The sequence below is a fragment of the Parus major genome, chromosome 7, assembly GCF_001522545.3.
Source record: "Parus major isolate Abel chromosome 7, Parus_major1.1, whole genome shotgun sequence".
In the NCBI taxonomy this organism is placed as follows: domain Eukaryota; kingdom Metazoa; phylum Chordata; class Aves; order Passeriformes; family Paridae; genus Parus; species Parus major.
In genome coordinates, this window is record NC_031776.1 from 21,468,325 (window position 1) to 21,485,849 (window position 17,525).

Genomic DNA, 17,525 nt, shown 5'->3' on the forward strand with positions numbered 1-17,525 from the left:
TACTCACTTGGCAATCTTAATGATCCATCTCCCCTCGGGGCACAATTAAAGGTGTTATTTTGAAGGAGCCTTAAAAGGGTTGTTGTACCTGGTCTCTTGGCTGGGTTGCTCTAGGACCCAGAGTGACTGGGACTGACAGAAATCTTCACCTGAATGAATTTTCCCGGTATGCCTTATAAGGAGTCCAAGAAAACAAGGAAGTGATAACCATGTTCACATTACTGTGTGCACAGCTTGTCCTCTTTACCTGCCCAGGTAGCCCTTGTTTTCACTTTTGTTCATGGTCTGTCCCGCTGGGGTTGAAGTTTCCTCGCAATCCGGTGTACGTGACATCTGAAAACATTCCCTCCAGGAATGCATGGTTTTTACGACATTCTACCTTTACGCAGACGATAATTAACAAGCTAATATTTTTTTGTCATGCAGCCAGCACTGAAAACGAATGGGGATTGAATTGCTTTGCCTCTGTTTCCTATTTCTGCAAAGAAATAACTATGTGCAAGGTAAGGCTAAGGGGCAGGGCGATCAATTTCAAAACCATTTTGCATTGTTTCTTGCTTGAAGTTGACATGAAATATCTCTCTGTCTTCTGTATTTAATCTTTCCTTTCTGTTTAATGACTTTTTTTTGACTGCTGTAGGGCTGCATTGCCAATTCATCTACAATTTGGTGGCCATTACATAACACAACAGGTTTGAAAGAGACAGACATTCGAACAATTTTGTTTTTCACTAATCACAGTTTGATCTGCTAAGAATCTTTCATATTATACATATGACTGAGTGTTTCTCTAGCAGTTACACAATGGGTAAAAATCATATCAAGTATCTACAGAGCTGAGTGAAGCAATTTTATGCATACAGAGTGAGCATAAATCTGTTCTTTTAATATCCCTGGCAATGCTGGAAATTACTTAGCTACACCATCCTAGAAACACATGTAACACTCTATCAGGTGCACTGGAGGGAACCAGTTAATATGTTCTAAGTGAATGCCACCCATAAAGCAGGCAAAAGGAGGTATGTTAATTGCCAGCAATTCTGAGGTTTGAATCTTTATTGGAGAGTTAATCTTTCACCAATAGAACTACCGTTAAGAAGAAATTTTATCAGTCATCCTAAATACGGCTAAATGTGTGCATTTTTCACCACCTACATTCTCTAAATGACAAGTTTCTTCATAAATTGAATGATTAAGCATATTATTAACAGCCTTTTATCTTCTTGGGTTTAAATTCAGGGACCTGTTCTCAGGAAAGCGCAGTGACTTGTGAAGATTGTTTGCTTTCCGGACCACACTGCGCTTGGTGTTTGCAAGAGGTAGAGTGATAAAAAAAAATTCAAAGTAAGACTTGAAGTCTTTGTAGTCACTCCCAGTGATGAAGTATTGACTTAATTGGGTCAGCCCACGGTTTTGTAATGCATGCAGCACTTAGTGAAGTCTTCCTGGGGATCAGAAGTGGAATTTAATCTACTCTACATGGTCTGTTTTTCACAGTATGGTTGTTTGGATATTTGTTTGTTTGTTTGTCTGTTTATTTGTTTGCTTGCTTGCTTTTTTGAAAAAAACATCAGCCTTCCAAATCTAAGACAGAAATAGAAATGTTATTAGGGGGTCTCAGATCATCAGCCCAAGGGCTAGCTCACCCCCAGCACTGATGATGAAGCACCAGACACAAAGTCAGAGGCCAGACTGTATCTTACAGATTATGTGCCCAGCCAGACAATGTAAACAGAAGGTTTGCAGGTATCAACAGTGTAAAAGTTTGCAGATATAAAACTTCCATATAGAAGTTATTAATCTGTGGTTGATTTTAAGTATGACAATGTCGGCTTTATAATTTATATGATACAGATGTGTTTTGGCTAAAACATTAGACTTAAAAAATATAGCTGGATTTGTTTCCTATAACTTTGTTTCAGATTTTCAGTGCAGCCCTGGGCAAGTGGTTCCACATCTCTGCTTTTAAAACTTTCTCCTATAAATGGTGCTAAATAGTATCTCCCCTCTTGACAGTAAATGCTCTAGATCTTAGTTCATTGGCATTAACAAGATAGTCAGCTATTGCAACTAAATACTTGTCAGAAATAGTAGAGAAATAAAGTAAGTATTTTTAATTTTATTTTCTGGATTGCACTTTTGCTGCTAACAGTTTTATTTTTCTTGTGTACAGCAAAATGACACTTAGTGTGGGACTAAAATACTCTTCATGAAATAGCTAAGAACAAAAAACCTGCATATTTTAAAAAAAAATCTAAAAAGACATCTTTTGCCATTTGCATAATATGTTACCATGGAGGTCTAAAGGACCCCACATTACAGTGTTTGCAATAGGTTTTATATTTTTACTATAAAACAGGATTTTGTTGAAATTGGATCACATAATTTTTATTACTGCCATGTATTTTCAGGGAAGAAAAAGAACCCAATATAAATTATTGATTTATTGAGTTAAAAATACAAAACAGACAAAACTCTGGAACTGTTGAAAATTTCACTGTAGTAAACAGTGAAGATTTAGATTTTTCTTCTTTGTTCAAAAGCTCATTCATTTCTTTGTTAGAAAACAGCACATCAGATGTGCAAAAAACATAGGAGCTTTAGTGTCATAGCAAACAAAATCACCTCCAAAGTAACCACTGTTTTCTGTAGGATAAGAACACACTTTGTATTTGAAATAAGAGATTGTTTCTTCACACGTTTTGAAAAGTTACAAACTGTGTAACTAAAGGAGATTATATGGATCTCCCTGTGAAAGGTTTATAAGGGTACGTGTCATTTATGTGTACTGTATGCAAGAAGAAGTGGGTCAGAGTTTTGCCTGAGCAAATGCATCAGGTTCAGTCTGGAGAGTAATAAACCACTTTTCCCAGCAGGTGCCTCAACACTGTTTCCACCTAAATATATAAGATCCCTGACAATTTTCAGGCACGAAGGGTGATATATTGGTGGAAAAAAGGGTCATAATTCTGGTTTTAATAGGTTTAAAACAAATTTGTTTTGTTTTGCATGGAAAGTTTTTCAGTGACTGAATTCAGAGAATATTTGTGGTCCAATGGCTGATGCATGGGTTGCTTGCCCAAGCCTAGGAGAAAAGAGCAGATGCATGATATGGGCCCATGACCATCTGCCAGGAATTGAATGTTGCAGAGCTGATTCTGTCAGACATTGCCCAGGTTTTGGACAAAAAAGCTTGCAGGTCAGAGCAGTTTCTGGGAGACAGCTGACTGATTTTGAGAATTATAACTCTAGATATAGTTCTGGGAAATTATAATAAGACACAGAAGCCTCTTTGTAAAAGTAACTATTAACTTCAGCACCATGTGAGGTTAGTACCCACCCTGTGGCAGTGCTGTGGAAAGGAATGCATATCACTGCTTTCAACTGAGTAATGAAAATAGACTGTGAGATATCCAGTTGATATCTGTAGGCTTGTGATTTCCTCTGGCTGGGAGAAGGTCAAGGGGGATGCTGGGCCAAATTTAGGTGTGGGGATGCTGAGAGCACCACTGGTGCTGAGGAACTGTGGGGACAGGCTGTGGTCATTGTTGGGCACCAGGCAGAGGAACAAGGACTCGATGCCTGCTTCAGTGAACAGGTTAAATGACAGTGGAGCAGAAAGTGTAGGCCAGAAAAGAAGACCCAGTAAACACTGGGTACCCACATATGGTTTGTCACAAATTGTCCAGGAGTTTATTATCAGCAAGACCTCTTTTATTAAAAGACATGCTTCAGTCAGCAGTTCAAAACTGTGTAGGAAAGACTGATGAATTTGTGGCACAATCCTGTGATAGAAAAACCAGTGGCTCAGAGGGGCTTTGTGTTCTCAATCCCAGTACTGCGAGAAGCCAAATGCAGTGATGGCACAATTCCCATTCCTCAACAATAGAGCAGTTTCTCCCAGGATAACAAGCCAGTGTAAGTTACATTAATTATACACCTGTGTGACATGACCCATGAAGGGCAAATTTGGGTTTCTGTGCCACCTGTATCTAGTTCTATACTAGTCTGCACAAACTTGCACCTTTGTTTCCATTCCCTGCATTGGACTGACCTTTTGTCTGGCAGGTGCTGGTGGCTAGTCAGTAAAAACATTTAACTCATCCCTTCCTTCTCCTGTTTGCATTAGAATTACACAGACTCATCTGGAATTCATGGGAGGTGTGATACCCTGGAAAATCTTTTGTCCAAAGGATGCCAGTTGAATTCGATTGAGTTTCCCATTTCAGAAGTAGAAATCCAGAGAAATGATCCCCTAACGGCATCAGCCCAGAAGAACAGTTCTGATGTCACACAGATTTATCCCCAGAAATTAACTCTGAGGCTGCGACCAGGTAAGTCACAGTTCATAGATTTATTTCAGACAGTGTGAAGAACTGAAACTTCTTGGATTGAACAATCAAAAAGATATCTTGACAGAATAAAGACGAAAACCTGTTTTAAGTCCAAAATTATCTGTTGACTCATCGCATGAAAACTAGGTTCAGCTGAGTTCAGAATATTTTCAGAAGTGCTGGGTACATCATAAAAATAAAGATATATATTTTTAGTTCCTCTCTTCTCTTGCCAGTGAGGTGGCAGAGAGAGAATGAAAGCCCCTGGCTCCTCCCCAGCCGAGCTCCTGTGCCTCTCCCCTGCTGGTCTAGCAAGCACAGTATCTCAGAGGCAGCATAAAATCTTGCTTTGAGGATTTACAAGGTACTAGTGACATTAATGGTAGCATTCCTGAACTACCCTGGGGTTCTTCAGATGTGAATTTTTCCTGGAGAAAATTTGGAATAGAAAAAAGTAAGAGACATCCAGTTAGGTCAGGTCATACTGTTGGAACTGAGAATAAAATCTCTGTATACACTTTGACTTTGTTTAAATTTATATGGTAGGACCCCAAAGTGCTACCTCTAGTTTGAATTAGTTTCATATCTAAATTTTCTAAAGATGCATTGTGCTGAAGGAATGTTTTCATATTTTTTCAAATTATAGGAATTGATTTTAATTCTGTGCTTATTGCATTACGAAAAACTGTTCAGAAAAAAACCCAAACATTAGAACTACTTTTAATTTTTCAGACCCTTATTTGAGATATTTTTGTTGACAATTTATGAATTTTTTTTGTTAATACTACTGGTGGTTTGAAATACCAGATAATTGTCACCATAGAGAAGTTTATGAAGAAATTGTCATTGCTCGTGTTCTCTGCACAGAAGTGCTGATATGTATCTCACTTTCCCTTGACCTTAATAGGACATGAAGAAACAATACAGATCAAGGTTCGCCAGACTGAAGATTATCCAATTGATCTCTACTACCTCATGGATCTTTCAGCTTCCATGGATGATGATCTGAATACAATTAAAGAACTGGGTTCAACTCTTTCCAAAGAGATGTCAAAATTGACAAGCAACTTTAGACTGGGGTTTGGATCTTTTGTTGAAAAACCAGTTTCACCATTTATCAAAACTACAGCTGCAGAAATAAACAACCCTTGCAGGTAGGCAGGGAAAGTCCCTACATCTCTTTGTGTGCCAACGCTGTCATAATATTAATCTTTAGGCTGAAATTGATTTCACTGGAAATTCTCCCCTCTTCCAGCTGTTAATGAGTCAGTTTGTGGAACAAGTTTTGGTTCTTTGAATCTCACCCTCTTATCTTCACTCTGTTGAGTCTTATTAGGATATAGGAATGTGGGAGTGAGTCTCCTTTTAGCTTTTGCTGCTAGTTGCAAATATGCTTAATATGTTATTATGCTATTCTCCTGCTTCCAACCCCCCCACCCCACCCCACCTTAAGGTCTCGCAGTCTCTGCAGCCCCTGGCTGCCCTAGCCCTTAGCTAATCTGTGTAGGGGAGAACCTGGATCAGGACTGCAGCACCTTGGTGGTTGTCTCTGAACGCCATTAAGGAGGTACAGATCCCAATATTCTTCCAAATATGAGATCAAGGCATAGCAGGGGGCATGGCAAGGGCCATGCTACGTTGGTAACTAGCTGAATTTCTCTGCTCTAGGAGGCATTTCCCAGCCTTTATGTGGATTTTTTTCTGTTGCCCAAGTCACCGAATGCTCTTTAATTACCTTAGGTTTTTCACTAAATCTTCTCAGGCACAGACAAGAGACAGAAGACCAAAACTAATCCAGGGGGGCCTCTGAAGTAGCCATTCCAGTGATTTTTCACCCTCTATTATCCATAAGCTGTCCCACTTTTTTTGCAGAAGTGTACCATATGAGTGTTTACCCACCTTTGGATATAAAAATGTTTTGCCACTAACAAATGATGCTGAAAAATTCAATGAAATTGTGAAAGGACAGCGAATTTCTGCTAATATAGACACTCCAGAGGGAGGATTTGATGCAATTATGCAGGCAGCTGTTTGCAAGGTAATTGAAACTTCTAGGTATAATATTATTCTATATATTATCTCTTCTAGTATTATATGTTGGTATTTCAAAGTGACAGATTATTTTTCAAAAATTTTTAACACAAACCAAGAGCCTCATTAAATTTGTGTGAAAATACTTTTGGCTGTACAAGTAAAACATGCATATTGCGATATTTTAGTCTAAGTTTCCTTTTAATTGCCAGGGAAAAATATGGCTATAATTACTGGGTCTGGTTTTCTGTTTAAATATTTTTTTTATTAACTCTGTTTAGAGTAGTAAGCAGATTGACATGAACATGGCCAGCCCATGTTATTAAACACAAGGATGGGGAAACAAAATGTTAGCCAAAGACAATGGAATGAACATAATTTCTTAGGAGATGTGTTGTCTTTGATACCTCCTTGAGAACAAGGCTATTCATTTACTTTGAGATGCCATTCTCCAAATATTTTACTGTTTTACTATGCTGTGATGCAATATATCTTGCTAATCTGATGTGTTTTAAATGACAGGAAAAAATTGGATGGAGGAATGATTCTCTACATTTGCTGGTGTTTGTGAGTGATGCTGATTCCCATTTTGGGATGGACAGTAAACTGGCAGGGATTGTTATTCCTAATGATGGGAATTGTCATTTGGACCATAATAATGAATATTCCATGTCAACTGTTCTGGTAATTGCCTACAAATTTTGTACATTCTCACATACTGGAAATTTAAAGACTAACACAGACAACTAAGAAAATTAGTGAATTACACTTTTAACACTGAAATGTGTAAAAGCTGGGGAATCCAGATATTTCATGTAATCTATTTTATTTGTAATTGCATGTTTCAGTAAAGAGAGAAAACTGTGTTTGTATGGAATTTGGAAATATTATAACTAAGAAAAAAGAAAGAACAAATATGATTTCTACAACAGGAAAGCCCATGCAATTAGACTAAGTAGTATTTCTTTCTGCAGGGAAGGCAAGATTTGCATTAATTATGTTCCCTGAAAGGGTGTCAATTCAGGACCAGTTCAAGAATTTGCAGGACACTATTCCTGCATCTACCAGCTTAAGATTCAGTGTTCAAAAATACTGAATATACACACTGTGGTCTTCATTGTAGGACAAATACTGTTGCTCTGCTGCAGTGTTGTTCTTTGGATTAAATATGATATATAAAACACAGATGCTACTGAGCCAAAGCCCCCACTATGGAATCTGGCTTTGTACTTGTCACAGAGGGTTCTCCTTAAAAACAACATGAGGAAATGATATGTGCTATCTTTTATTTTGTATACATGTATTCCTAATTAAAGTTCATACTACACAGAGAACAAAGTGTTCATTATGATCACTTGAATGTTTCTTTCATGGGAGAAAGGAACTGAAAGCACGTGAGAAACAGGTTGATGTGCCTCTCTTTTGTTTGTTTGCAGGAGTATCCCACAATTGGACAATTAATCGACAAACTTGTGCAAAACAATGTTCTATTAATTTTTGCTGTAACAAATGAGCAAGTTCACATATATGAGGTAAGCAAACTAAAATGTTCGGTTTGGCAATGTTTGTTTTAAAGTTCACCTTTTTTACAGCTGATGCAGTAATTCTAGTGCTAAGGACTGAATTCTACAAGATAATTTTGTGATAAAAATAACTAGGAAATTGTATATCAGAGGAAAGCTCTTCTGCTTAAGTGCTTCTTCACGTATTGATTTTGGACTTCTAAGGTAACTTTGAAACTGGATTTCAAGTTGAATCGCACTAATCCTTTAAATCAAGGATTGACAAACTATGCACTGCTAAACTATGCAGTGTAATCACTGTAATTAGCCTTTTGTATTTTACAAGGCTAGAGGAGAGCTGAACCTTTTCTTACTTTTATAAGATGAGAACACACCTTGAAACATGCAGCTATCTTCAGAGCTCAGCTCTGAGATCTTGGTTTGTTGGGTTTTTCCATATTTCTGTGACCCTTTCAATTATTTCATTTTCTGTCTAGTCCTGCTCCTGGGAAAAAAATCTTAACACACTAAAAGAGATTCTAGGTAAGAGTTCGTCATGGGTACTAAGGGGTTTTGCAGCCTAAGCTTGGCTGCCTGGTTACACCCTGCTCTGCTGTGTGAAAGGGGACAAGCAGAGTGAAATTGCTTGTCTAAATTTATTCAGGTTGTCTGAGAGGAAGCCAATAAGGATGATCCTGGTGATACAATAAGACCAGCTTTCTGAAGGAGAAGCCTTTGCAAAACATTCTGTATTAACAGATGAAGTGCAGTGATGAGGAGAGGTGCTCCTCTGCTGTGATTGTCACATGGAAAACAGGAAAGAAAGAGTAGGAAAAAAGAGAGAGCAGCTGAGTCCTTGAGGTAGCCACCAGTAGGATGGTTTTCTATTTCTGTCTAACCCAGGGAAGACCTCCCAGTACTTCTGCAACTGGTTCCAGGGGTGGAGTTGATTTGAGTAAGATTGGTGCTCCAGCTGTTTGACAAAAGTGACAAGAGTCACAAATTGCTTAAACTGATTCTCAGATTCCAGCCTTGACAAGGGGAGGAACACTGTGCCTTGAAGCACTGACTGCCTTGCTTTTTTGAAGACTATATTGAATACTGAGCTGGATCATGAAAATTTAGATTGATAACAGTAGAAGTCGATCACTTACAAATGGAGTGCCTCCAACAATTTCTTAATAGAGATCAAATTAATGACAAGTGAAATACTTTTCCTTATAGGTGATTTTTTTATGCATGCTTCATGAATAAGGGCTTTTTCTGGGAAGGTAATTTGAAAATACCTGTTTGATTTATAGAGCCTTTTTTTTGTCCAAAGAACTATTTTTCTTGCTGGTGGCACTGTATTTTACCTTGGAAGTTGCTTGTGGTCACCCTCGAAGTTTTCCACAAGCATTCTTACCAAGATGTTTCTATTTCAGTATCCCTGTGTCTTATGTCAGTATCAAAGCTACCAAGAGGTACCCTTCCCCTGGTAACAGGGAACACTGAACAAGGGCTTATAGCTAACACAAAACACAAAATCATAGTTAACCCAGCTAGGGAATGGTTTGCTCTTGTTACTTTCTTTGTTAGGAAAAAGAAAATACAACTACCTTCTATCTTATAGCTTGTACAGTAATCCTACTGAATATAGTCTATCTGCTGATTTAGCCTTTTAATGCTGCTTTCTTTCACTAATATGGATAGCTGTATTTATTGTGGTCTGCTTTTTGTCCTGTAGGTGATGTGGAAAATTGATCAAAGAAAGTACAAAAAATCATACAGAAATGTCACAGCTCAGTTTTTCCAGACAGCAATTACCTTTAAAAAGTCTGTGTAGAATGTGCAAACAGGGAAATAAATATTGCTGTGTTTCCATCTCTGTAATGTAAATTTGTAATATTAACATAAATAATCTGTATCTATGCTTAGGAATGCAAAAAGAACAAAGCAAGAGACAATGAGAATTTTTCTTGTGCTAAGGCCCCTGCTCAGATAGCCTGGAAATAGTGGCAGAGGACTCTAAACTCTAAAAGTTTTGGTGTTTCACTTCTCTTGAAAGCTTTGGTGGTGGGGATTCTGTAGTCTCCCTGAAAAAAATTTTCCATTTATTCTTTGAGGTGGAAAGACTCTGTCCCAATATCTCATCTCAAATCTACTTGAACTCGGCTTCTAATTGCATCAGATACCAATACTGACTCTCGCTATTTATAATAGAGTTCTCAGGGACAAGCTTACATTAAAATTACTGTGAGGACTTAGAAAGCACCTCTTTAAATAGACTTGATAGATTCCATTAGTCTTAAGTGCTGTGTTCAGACTGTCAAATATATATTTTGTATTTCTAGCCCTGTATAATCCCCAATAATTTAGCCCAAAATAATTCAGTCATGCAATATTCTTGATCCTCTTTAACAGAATTTTCAGTTTGTCCACTTCAATGTGTATTATTATCTAACACAAATATTAGGGGTGGCACAAGCACAGAACACCTATGCTTGTAACAGGGCTGGTGTTGCCTTTGAACCTTCCATGCACCTAAAAAACTACTGCACAGTAACCTCAAGAGATCATTTAGATCTCTTGATGCAAAAGAAGAGAGAAAATTCTTTGCACTGAGCCCTGATAATTTGAGATTATTTTTTAAAAGGGATTTTTGTTTAAAGAAAAAAAAAAGGTATTTTTTAATATATTTATGTATGTCTAACTTCTAGCATCAGTGGTCTCAGCTGAGTCTTGCCAAAGCAGCAGGGGATGTTTTCATTCTATACAAGCTATTCACTCAAAAAGCATCTGTGGATATGGCAATAATAATTATATTTTAACCACTCCTATTTTGGTATAAAACAAAACACTGGTCTTTAAACTTTCATGAGGTAGCTGCTACTATTGCTGATGTTGTTTTCAAGCTGAATTCTTTAAAAATGTATTCATTTCATTTAGATAAGGGAAAGACTCCAGCTTTAGTCCTGACTAAGTAGCATTTCTTTTGAAACAAAAATTACTCTTTTTTGGATGAATTGTTTCTTTTTATATCACAGGATAAATAGCTTGAAAATTGGGGTTTCAGCTGCATTGCACTGCTGGAAATTGAACTAAAAATACTTTCGTCTCCACACTCATACAGAATTTCAAATTATTTTTATATATTTGGCATGGCACACTATTTATGTTGAAAATTCTTCTATCATTTACACTGCTGAAGTAGAGACATAATCCCAATGGGCTCAAATATATAATTGTCAAAGTATCCCTATAAAATGGCAGTTCACCTTTTAATGAATATTTGCCAAAGGACCAAATTCTGTGATATCCTTTGGATGTTTTGCAATAGTATCACCCCAAAAGCATCAGTCTGCCTCACCTTGGCAATGGTTGAACAGAAATATTTGCTAAGAGGTGAGGTTTAATCAATGGACTGGACACACACACTCAGCCTGGGCTTGAAATGCCATCCTTGTATCACCATGCAGAAAATTTTTGTTCACAGAGGAGAGATCAACCAAAGTGTTCAGGGCAGCATATCCCTGCTGTTTGTTTTGCATACCACAGATTAAAGGGGACTGTATTTTAAATTCCAGGTTTGTCATCTTTTCTCTCAGAAGGTCCACATGTATGAAACGCAGAGTTTCAATATTCCAGGAATCCTTGAGAGGGTACTAATCACAGGAGGAGTCAGGAATGCAAAGTTGCCAGCTGTAACATAAAATGCAGTTAATCCCACTGATTTACAATAGCACCAGAAATCTAATGAATGATAACTATTCCATACATAATACATAACCTAATCACAGAGCTTTTGGAGATATGAAGGATAAGAAGAATATAAGAGTATCAAATTACCCATGTTTATTAATAGTTCTCTGGATATTTTCCTTTTATTTAAAATAACAGCATTGATATGATAATGTGTAAAGGAAAACTAGTGCTACAATGCCTCTTTTTAAATGATGAACACATTGTTTTCCAAAGGCATGGGTTAAAGAAAGGGAAGTTCATGTAGTTAAAAATCAAGCAAGACAAATTTTAATTCACTGTATTTAAAATCTAGCTATCAGATATCATGTTAGTGTCTCAGTGCAATTTAATGCAAAAAGAGAAGAAAATTTATCACTGAAATAAATTGCTAAATTGGCACTGTATTATTCGGAGAAATTCAACATACAATCCATCAGAGCCACAGAGCACTGAGATACATGTGCAAAGGTAAAAATGTGACTGCAGATGCTGAATGTAGGGTCCAAGACTCCTGAACTGTGCAACAACAATCAAGCAGATGAGTCTGTTTCTGGATATTTTTATTAAAGAGAAATGCAGATGTTGATAAAACATATCTTCCTTCTAAATTTGGAGAAACTAGAGCTTATAGAACAGTATCAAACTTCCAATATAGAGATGATTTAAGAATGTAGGTTCAATGAATTTCAAATGAAACCAGCTCTTCTCCATCTGACTTCTTTCATTAAGAATGTGCAATGGAGACTGCAGGAATCCTTGAAAATGTTACTCTCATTTATTTCAGTTGGCTTTAATGTACTTGGTTTTGTTATCTGCTCCTTCATTTTTATTTTGGCTTTTTTGTTTTGATGGGGTGTTTTGGGGGGTGCTTTTTTTGGGTTTTTTCTTTCTCTGGGTTTGAGGTTTTTCTAGATGGTGGCTCCTTGTCACCCAGGCTTTTGTTGGGCTTTAAATCCATTTTTTATATTTCCAGAATTATGCAAAGCTTATTCCTGGGGCTACCGTTGGACGACTACAGAAGGATTCTGGAAATATTCTCCAGTTGATCATTGCTGCATATCAGGTAAGAGGGTTACAATGTGGTTTCTTCCTTCACATTTACATGTGCAACGTTGGTTTGCAGTTTGGTAAAAGGAATTGTCTTTAATTCCTTTTACAAACTGATTACATAATTTTTTATGTTAGATGCTGACCTTAACAGGAAAAGTGTTCACTCTGAGGATTAAGTAAGCACAAAAACAAAATTCCTGTAGCCTTCTGTCGATCCTTAGTTCTGCTAGAATGGTGAATTTAAATCAGTGTGTCATCTGCATTGCCTTCTTCATATTCCTGTATTTTACACCCACTCATAAGCCTTCTTTAATATTCAGATCTCTCAGCTCCACATCTCAACAGGGACTCAACTCTCCCTGCTGGTAGCTGCCACCAGAGCGGACAAAAAATTGCTTTGCAGGAATATCTGAGGGGAAAAACACTATTCTGTGCTCAGTGCTCTTCTCTGCTTTAGCAATTTAATGCTGCCTCTGTGAGGCTGTTCTGAGGTTTTCAAAAAGAGGAACATAGGAGTCAAGGTGGGTTTGTTTAGGTAATGCCAGGACTTGAATGGGTTTGTTTAAGTAATTCAAAGAAATACTGTAAAGATATCAGGAACATAAACACAGCGCTGCTCTTCAGAGCTTTGTTTGTAAAACACCTCCTGGGTGTCTAGTTCTCTTCTGTCAGAAGGGTGTTTCTGAGCAGCTGTACAGATCTTTGCACAGATATATTAATTTACAAATACACTGATATTCCATCAATTTCTCTGATCCATCTCAGCCCATTTTTATTAGAAACCTGCTCTACAGGTTGTCTACAATGACAAATAACTCTTTGCAAATAGCTTCTCTTTCTTTCCTTACTTTTTTTTCTGCTCTTCCTTCTAACAACCAAATAAGATTGTCATTGTTGTGCCAAAATTACTTTGGTCTTAGTGATAGGAAGGAAACCAAACTCTTCTAAATCTTATAAAAGCAATGAAGGTAATACAATTGCTGAATTATGACTTTTAAAAATGAAATGCAAATACCAGGACGTTCTCTATTTTATGAATTTTTTTTTAAGGAGAGTACTTCAGAGTTAATCTTGGGAGTGTACAAATTGTAATAAATGAAGATGAGGAAATTTTCTTATGAGCATAGTTATTGCTAAACTTTGAGTGGCAACAGAATTTTACTTCTGGATTCCAACCTGCTACTGGTCACATCTGGTTCCTATCAGCATTTCTCCAAGTTGGCAGTCTAATGTATAGACACAGGTTCCTACATTTAACAGCTGTAATACCATTTTATTGTCAGTAAGTAATGGGAAAACACACAAAAATTGTCCCAGTGCTGTGTGTTTTTGCTGTAACATAGGTGTGGAATGATGCCTCACTGGAATATTGAAGATGTGAAGAGTGAATCCTTGCCTCTTGTCCTTAGCATCTGCTTATGTTCCTGTGGCCTATGATTTTTTAACTACTATCATTTTTGAACCTGCTGATACTGTGGGCCTCTGTTGCCTTCTATGACAAGAAGGGGTTCAGTTTCACTGTGTCAAGGCACAATTTTCTTATTTCTATTTTAACCTGCTTCTTATGCTTTAAATTTTCACTGAGTCCACCCTGGTTCCCAAGTTGTAGGGTTTGGTGAATAACAGCTCTGCATTCCCCTTATCTTTGTGTCTTCATCATTTCATTTTATTGTGTTACTGAGACACTTTTCACACCCCCATTCTTCTCTACCAGTTAGAATCCCAGTCTTTTAAGTCTCTCCTTGGCTGCTCCATCCCCTTGGTAACTTTATCTGACCGGCTCTTTACCCTCCCAGACTCTCATGAGTGCCTCCTGAGATGTGGAGCCCACAAGAGCTTGCAGTACACAGTACAGGCACACTAAGGTTTATACAAAGGCACAATTATGTCCTCTGCCTTGTCCTCAGCCTCCTGGTTCTGCTGGCTTTTTAGCTGCTTTTTAGCTGCTGTGTGCTTTGAGCAGAGCAGGTGGCAGGGCTGGCAGTGGTGACCACAATGCAGCTCCTGAGCGGTTTTGGCTGGTTCTGTTCTCATCTGTTCCACGGGCAGGGTTTGGAGGGAGCTCCGAGCTCTGTGCTTGCTGCACGGCAGGAGTGGCAGGGAGGGTTCTCCTGCCTTTGGGCCATTACTTGTCACAACCTCATCCAGGCACGGCATGTCTGGACCATGCACCAGAGCTGCACGTACAGTCCTAAAATCCCACAGTTTTTCCAAGATATAAGGAGTGTGCAAGTAGCAACATCACACTCAAAATTTCCCGAAGTCCATTTTATTACACTTAACCTTAAAGGTTAACAATCTTATTGTTTTGTGATCAAATATCTTCCAAGCAGGAAGCACTAAAAAAACACTTTATTTGACAGGAGTAAAGGTATCTGGATTTTTTTTTGACTGTGAAGAAGGAAACGACAGGAGACCTACAGCTGAAAATCACATGCAAAACAGAACTAAAGCTACTTTTGTTAGAAACTTTTCGTTATACTCTCAGAAGTGTAATTTGATGTCCTCTGTCTCTGCTTCTTTGCTCACAAGAAAAGGAATAAATAACTTGCCCCCTAGGAGCAGAGTTAGGCTAAATCTTTTAACACTTTTAAAGTGTTTTTGAGTATTTACTTGCTGTGCAAACACAAGGTTTGCTAATGCTATTCACCATGTGTTGCCATGTAAAAACTTTAGAGAGGAAGTAAGCAAGTTAAGAAAGTCTGAGCTGTCAAAATATTTGTTGCAAGGAGTTCTCATGTTCTTTCCAAGTATGGTTCATTTTCTTCTCTAAGCATATTTCTGCCTGCTTTGTTTAGCATTGAATTCTGCAGCATTTTGTGTTGCAGAGCTGTAGGCTAAAATGCTTTGTGACAGATAGCAGGCCATTTGATTAAAGCCATTCCAAGAATTAAAAATTTCAGAAAAATTACACTTTTTTTTCCCCAGTTTTTAATCCATGCACTCACACAGAAACAAGAACAAAGAAATAATGTATTAGAAAGGACAGATACCACAAGGGCACAAGTATTTAGCACTTCTTAGTCTGTTCCATTCAGAAAATTTTTTGAGCTACAAATGTTTCTCTCTGGATTGCTTAAAGCTCCTATTTGCTATTAACTATCTTCTATTTGTCCTCAAACTATGGCCAGACAGCTTATCAGTTTTAAAATGTCATTAGAAATGCTCTCAGATATTAGAATCTAAAACCCTGAAATTTATTACAGTTTGTGTTCATTTTCAGTGCTGTAAGATGCATAAATTGATCTCTCACAACAGCAAGCCACATTCAAATGACCCAATACAGACTCCAGAATTCAAAGTATTACAATTTGGTGTTCAGCAGCATTTCATTTTCTCTCACAGTTGCACTCTGTTTGCACCTTGTAAGTTTGCAGCTGGAGGAAGAGGGACTACTGGTGATACCTCCTGTAACATAAACACATGCCCACAGCCACAGCTTTACCTAGAGATTTGCTGGTTTGGGTCCTTTTGGGAGAGCCCAGCTATGGCAAACAAGTTATTATTGACAACTCTGCATTGTTTCAACAGTGACAAAAGCACTTACCTCCAAATCAAATGGAAATGGAAATCTGGACATATCCAAAGCTACCAACATTGATGCCCAGGGCACAATTTTACAACCCTAAGACAAATTTCCTAGGAATCCAGAACATGTACATAGGACAGGGAGTTGTCTGTGCAGGTTTATACCTACTCTATTTCTACTTTGATTTACCCCAGCAGACCTTTACTCCAGTGAATCATCCTGCTACCTTTAGTAGAATGACTCACTGAAGTAAAGTCAGCAAGTTCCCTGTGCTCTGACTGAAGGGCAGGGGGTATTTTGCAGGCAATTAAACTATGAGCACAAAGTCAAGTTAGTGAGATGTTTTCTCAGCAGCTGCTGAGGTACTTTTGAAAAATTTCCATTTACTGGATCCACAGACCAATGAAGTCATAGGGAATTTCCCCATGGCCTGTGAAAGGCTTTGGATTAAGGTAGTGTAAGCAAAGTTGCCATAAAATATTTTAAAGACTTAAAATATAGATACCTAGTATGAGTGATTTCAGAAAGACAGTTTGTGACTTACAAAATTCAAGTTTAATTGAACAAATTGATTTAAATAATAGGGATGCTGTTGAATGCAGGTTAAAACAGTACAAACAGCTCATGAAGCAAGAATTTCCATTGTGAGAAGAAAGGAAGGGAGGGAGCAGTATTGACACAGTTTGGCTAATCAGGAAAAGCCCAGACCTAGCAATGCAATCAGGGACACAAATCCACTCCTCAGAAAGTCCAGTCCTAAAAGAAAACCTGCATCAGTCAGCAGAGTTATGAAAGGTGATTTAATAAAACATTGAATTTGTTCTCCTGGAAGGGCAGGAAATAAGCCCTGTGATAGCGGATATTAAAGTGATACCACCATTGCTTTCCACTGAAAGCTGGGTCTGTCGGCATTTTGCTCATTCCCCATTTTTCTTGCAATAGAGGGTTCTGTAAACAAAGTGCCAAAGCATGAGTGTGCTCCTGTGTAAGGCAGGATAAATTACAGTCCATGTTCACAGACATGGAGCAGTTGCAGCATGCAGCAGTGTTATCACTCCATCCATCTCACGCTTTTTTTCCTTGAAGGAGCTGAGGTCTGAGGTTGAGTTGGAGATCCTGGGAGAGACGGAAGGGCTCAATCTCTCCTTCACGGCCATCTGTAACAATGGGACCTTTTTTCCACATCAGAGGAAATGCTCTCATGTGAAAGTGGGAGATACAGTAAGTGAAGAATGTATTCTCCAAAGACACGAAGTTCATGTAATTTAGGACACAAGGTAGAGTTTTCTCTTTATTAAATGATCTTCCTTCAAACAAGTCAGCAAAAAGCAGGCAGTATCTATGACCCTCTTGCTC

General features: G+C 38.0%; 1 protein-coding gene across 2 annotated transcripts in view; it reads left to right on the top strand.

Annotated features, from left to right (window-relative positions):
• The first annotated feature begins 214 nt into the window (after positions 1-214).
• ITGB6 (integrin subunit beta 6) overlaps positions 215-17,525 on the top strand; it is a 31,119-nt gene continuing 13,808 nt past the window's right edge. The window contains exons 1-10 of one of the 2 annotated variants that reach the window (XM_015635551.2): positions 215-255; positions 427-503; positions 1,240-1,319; positions 4,130-4,334; positions 5,242-5,488; positions 6,207-6,372; positions 6,888-7,049; positions 7,802-7,897; positions 12,564-12,653; positions 17,256-17,390. In XM_015635551.2, the coding sequence (XP_015491037.1) occupies positions 443-503; positions 1,240-1,319; positions 4,130-4,334; positions 5,242-5,488; positions 6,207-6,372; positions 6,888-7,049; positions 7,802-7,897; positions 12,564-12,653; positions 17,256-17,390 (1,242 nt within the window). In that variant the 5' untranslated portion in view covers positions 215-255; positions 427-442. Of the gene's footprint in view, positions 323-426; positions 504-1,239; positions 1,320-4,129; positions 4,335-5,241; positions 5,489-6,206; positions 6,373-6,887; positions 7,050-7,801; positions 7,898-12,563; positions 12,654-17,255; positions 17,391-17,525 lie in introns of both variants that reach the window. The other variant, XM_015635549.2, reaches the window with a different exon arrangement.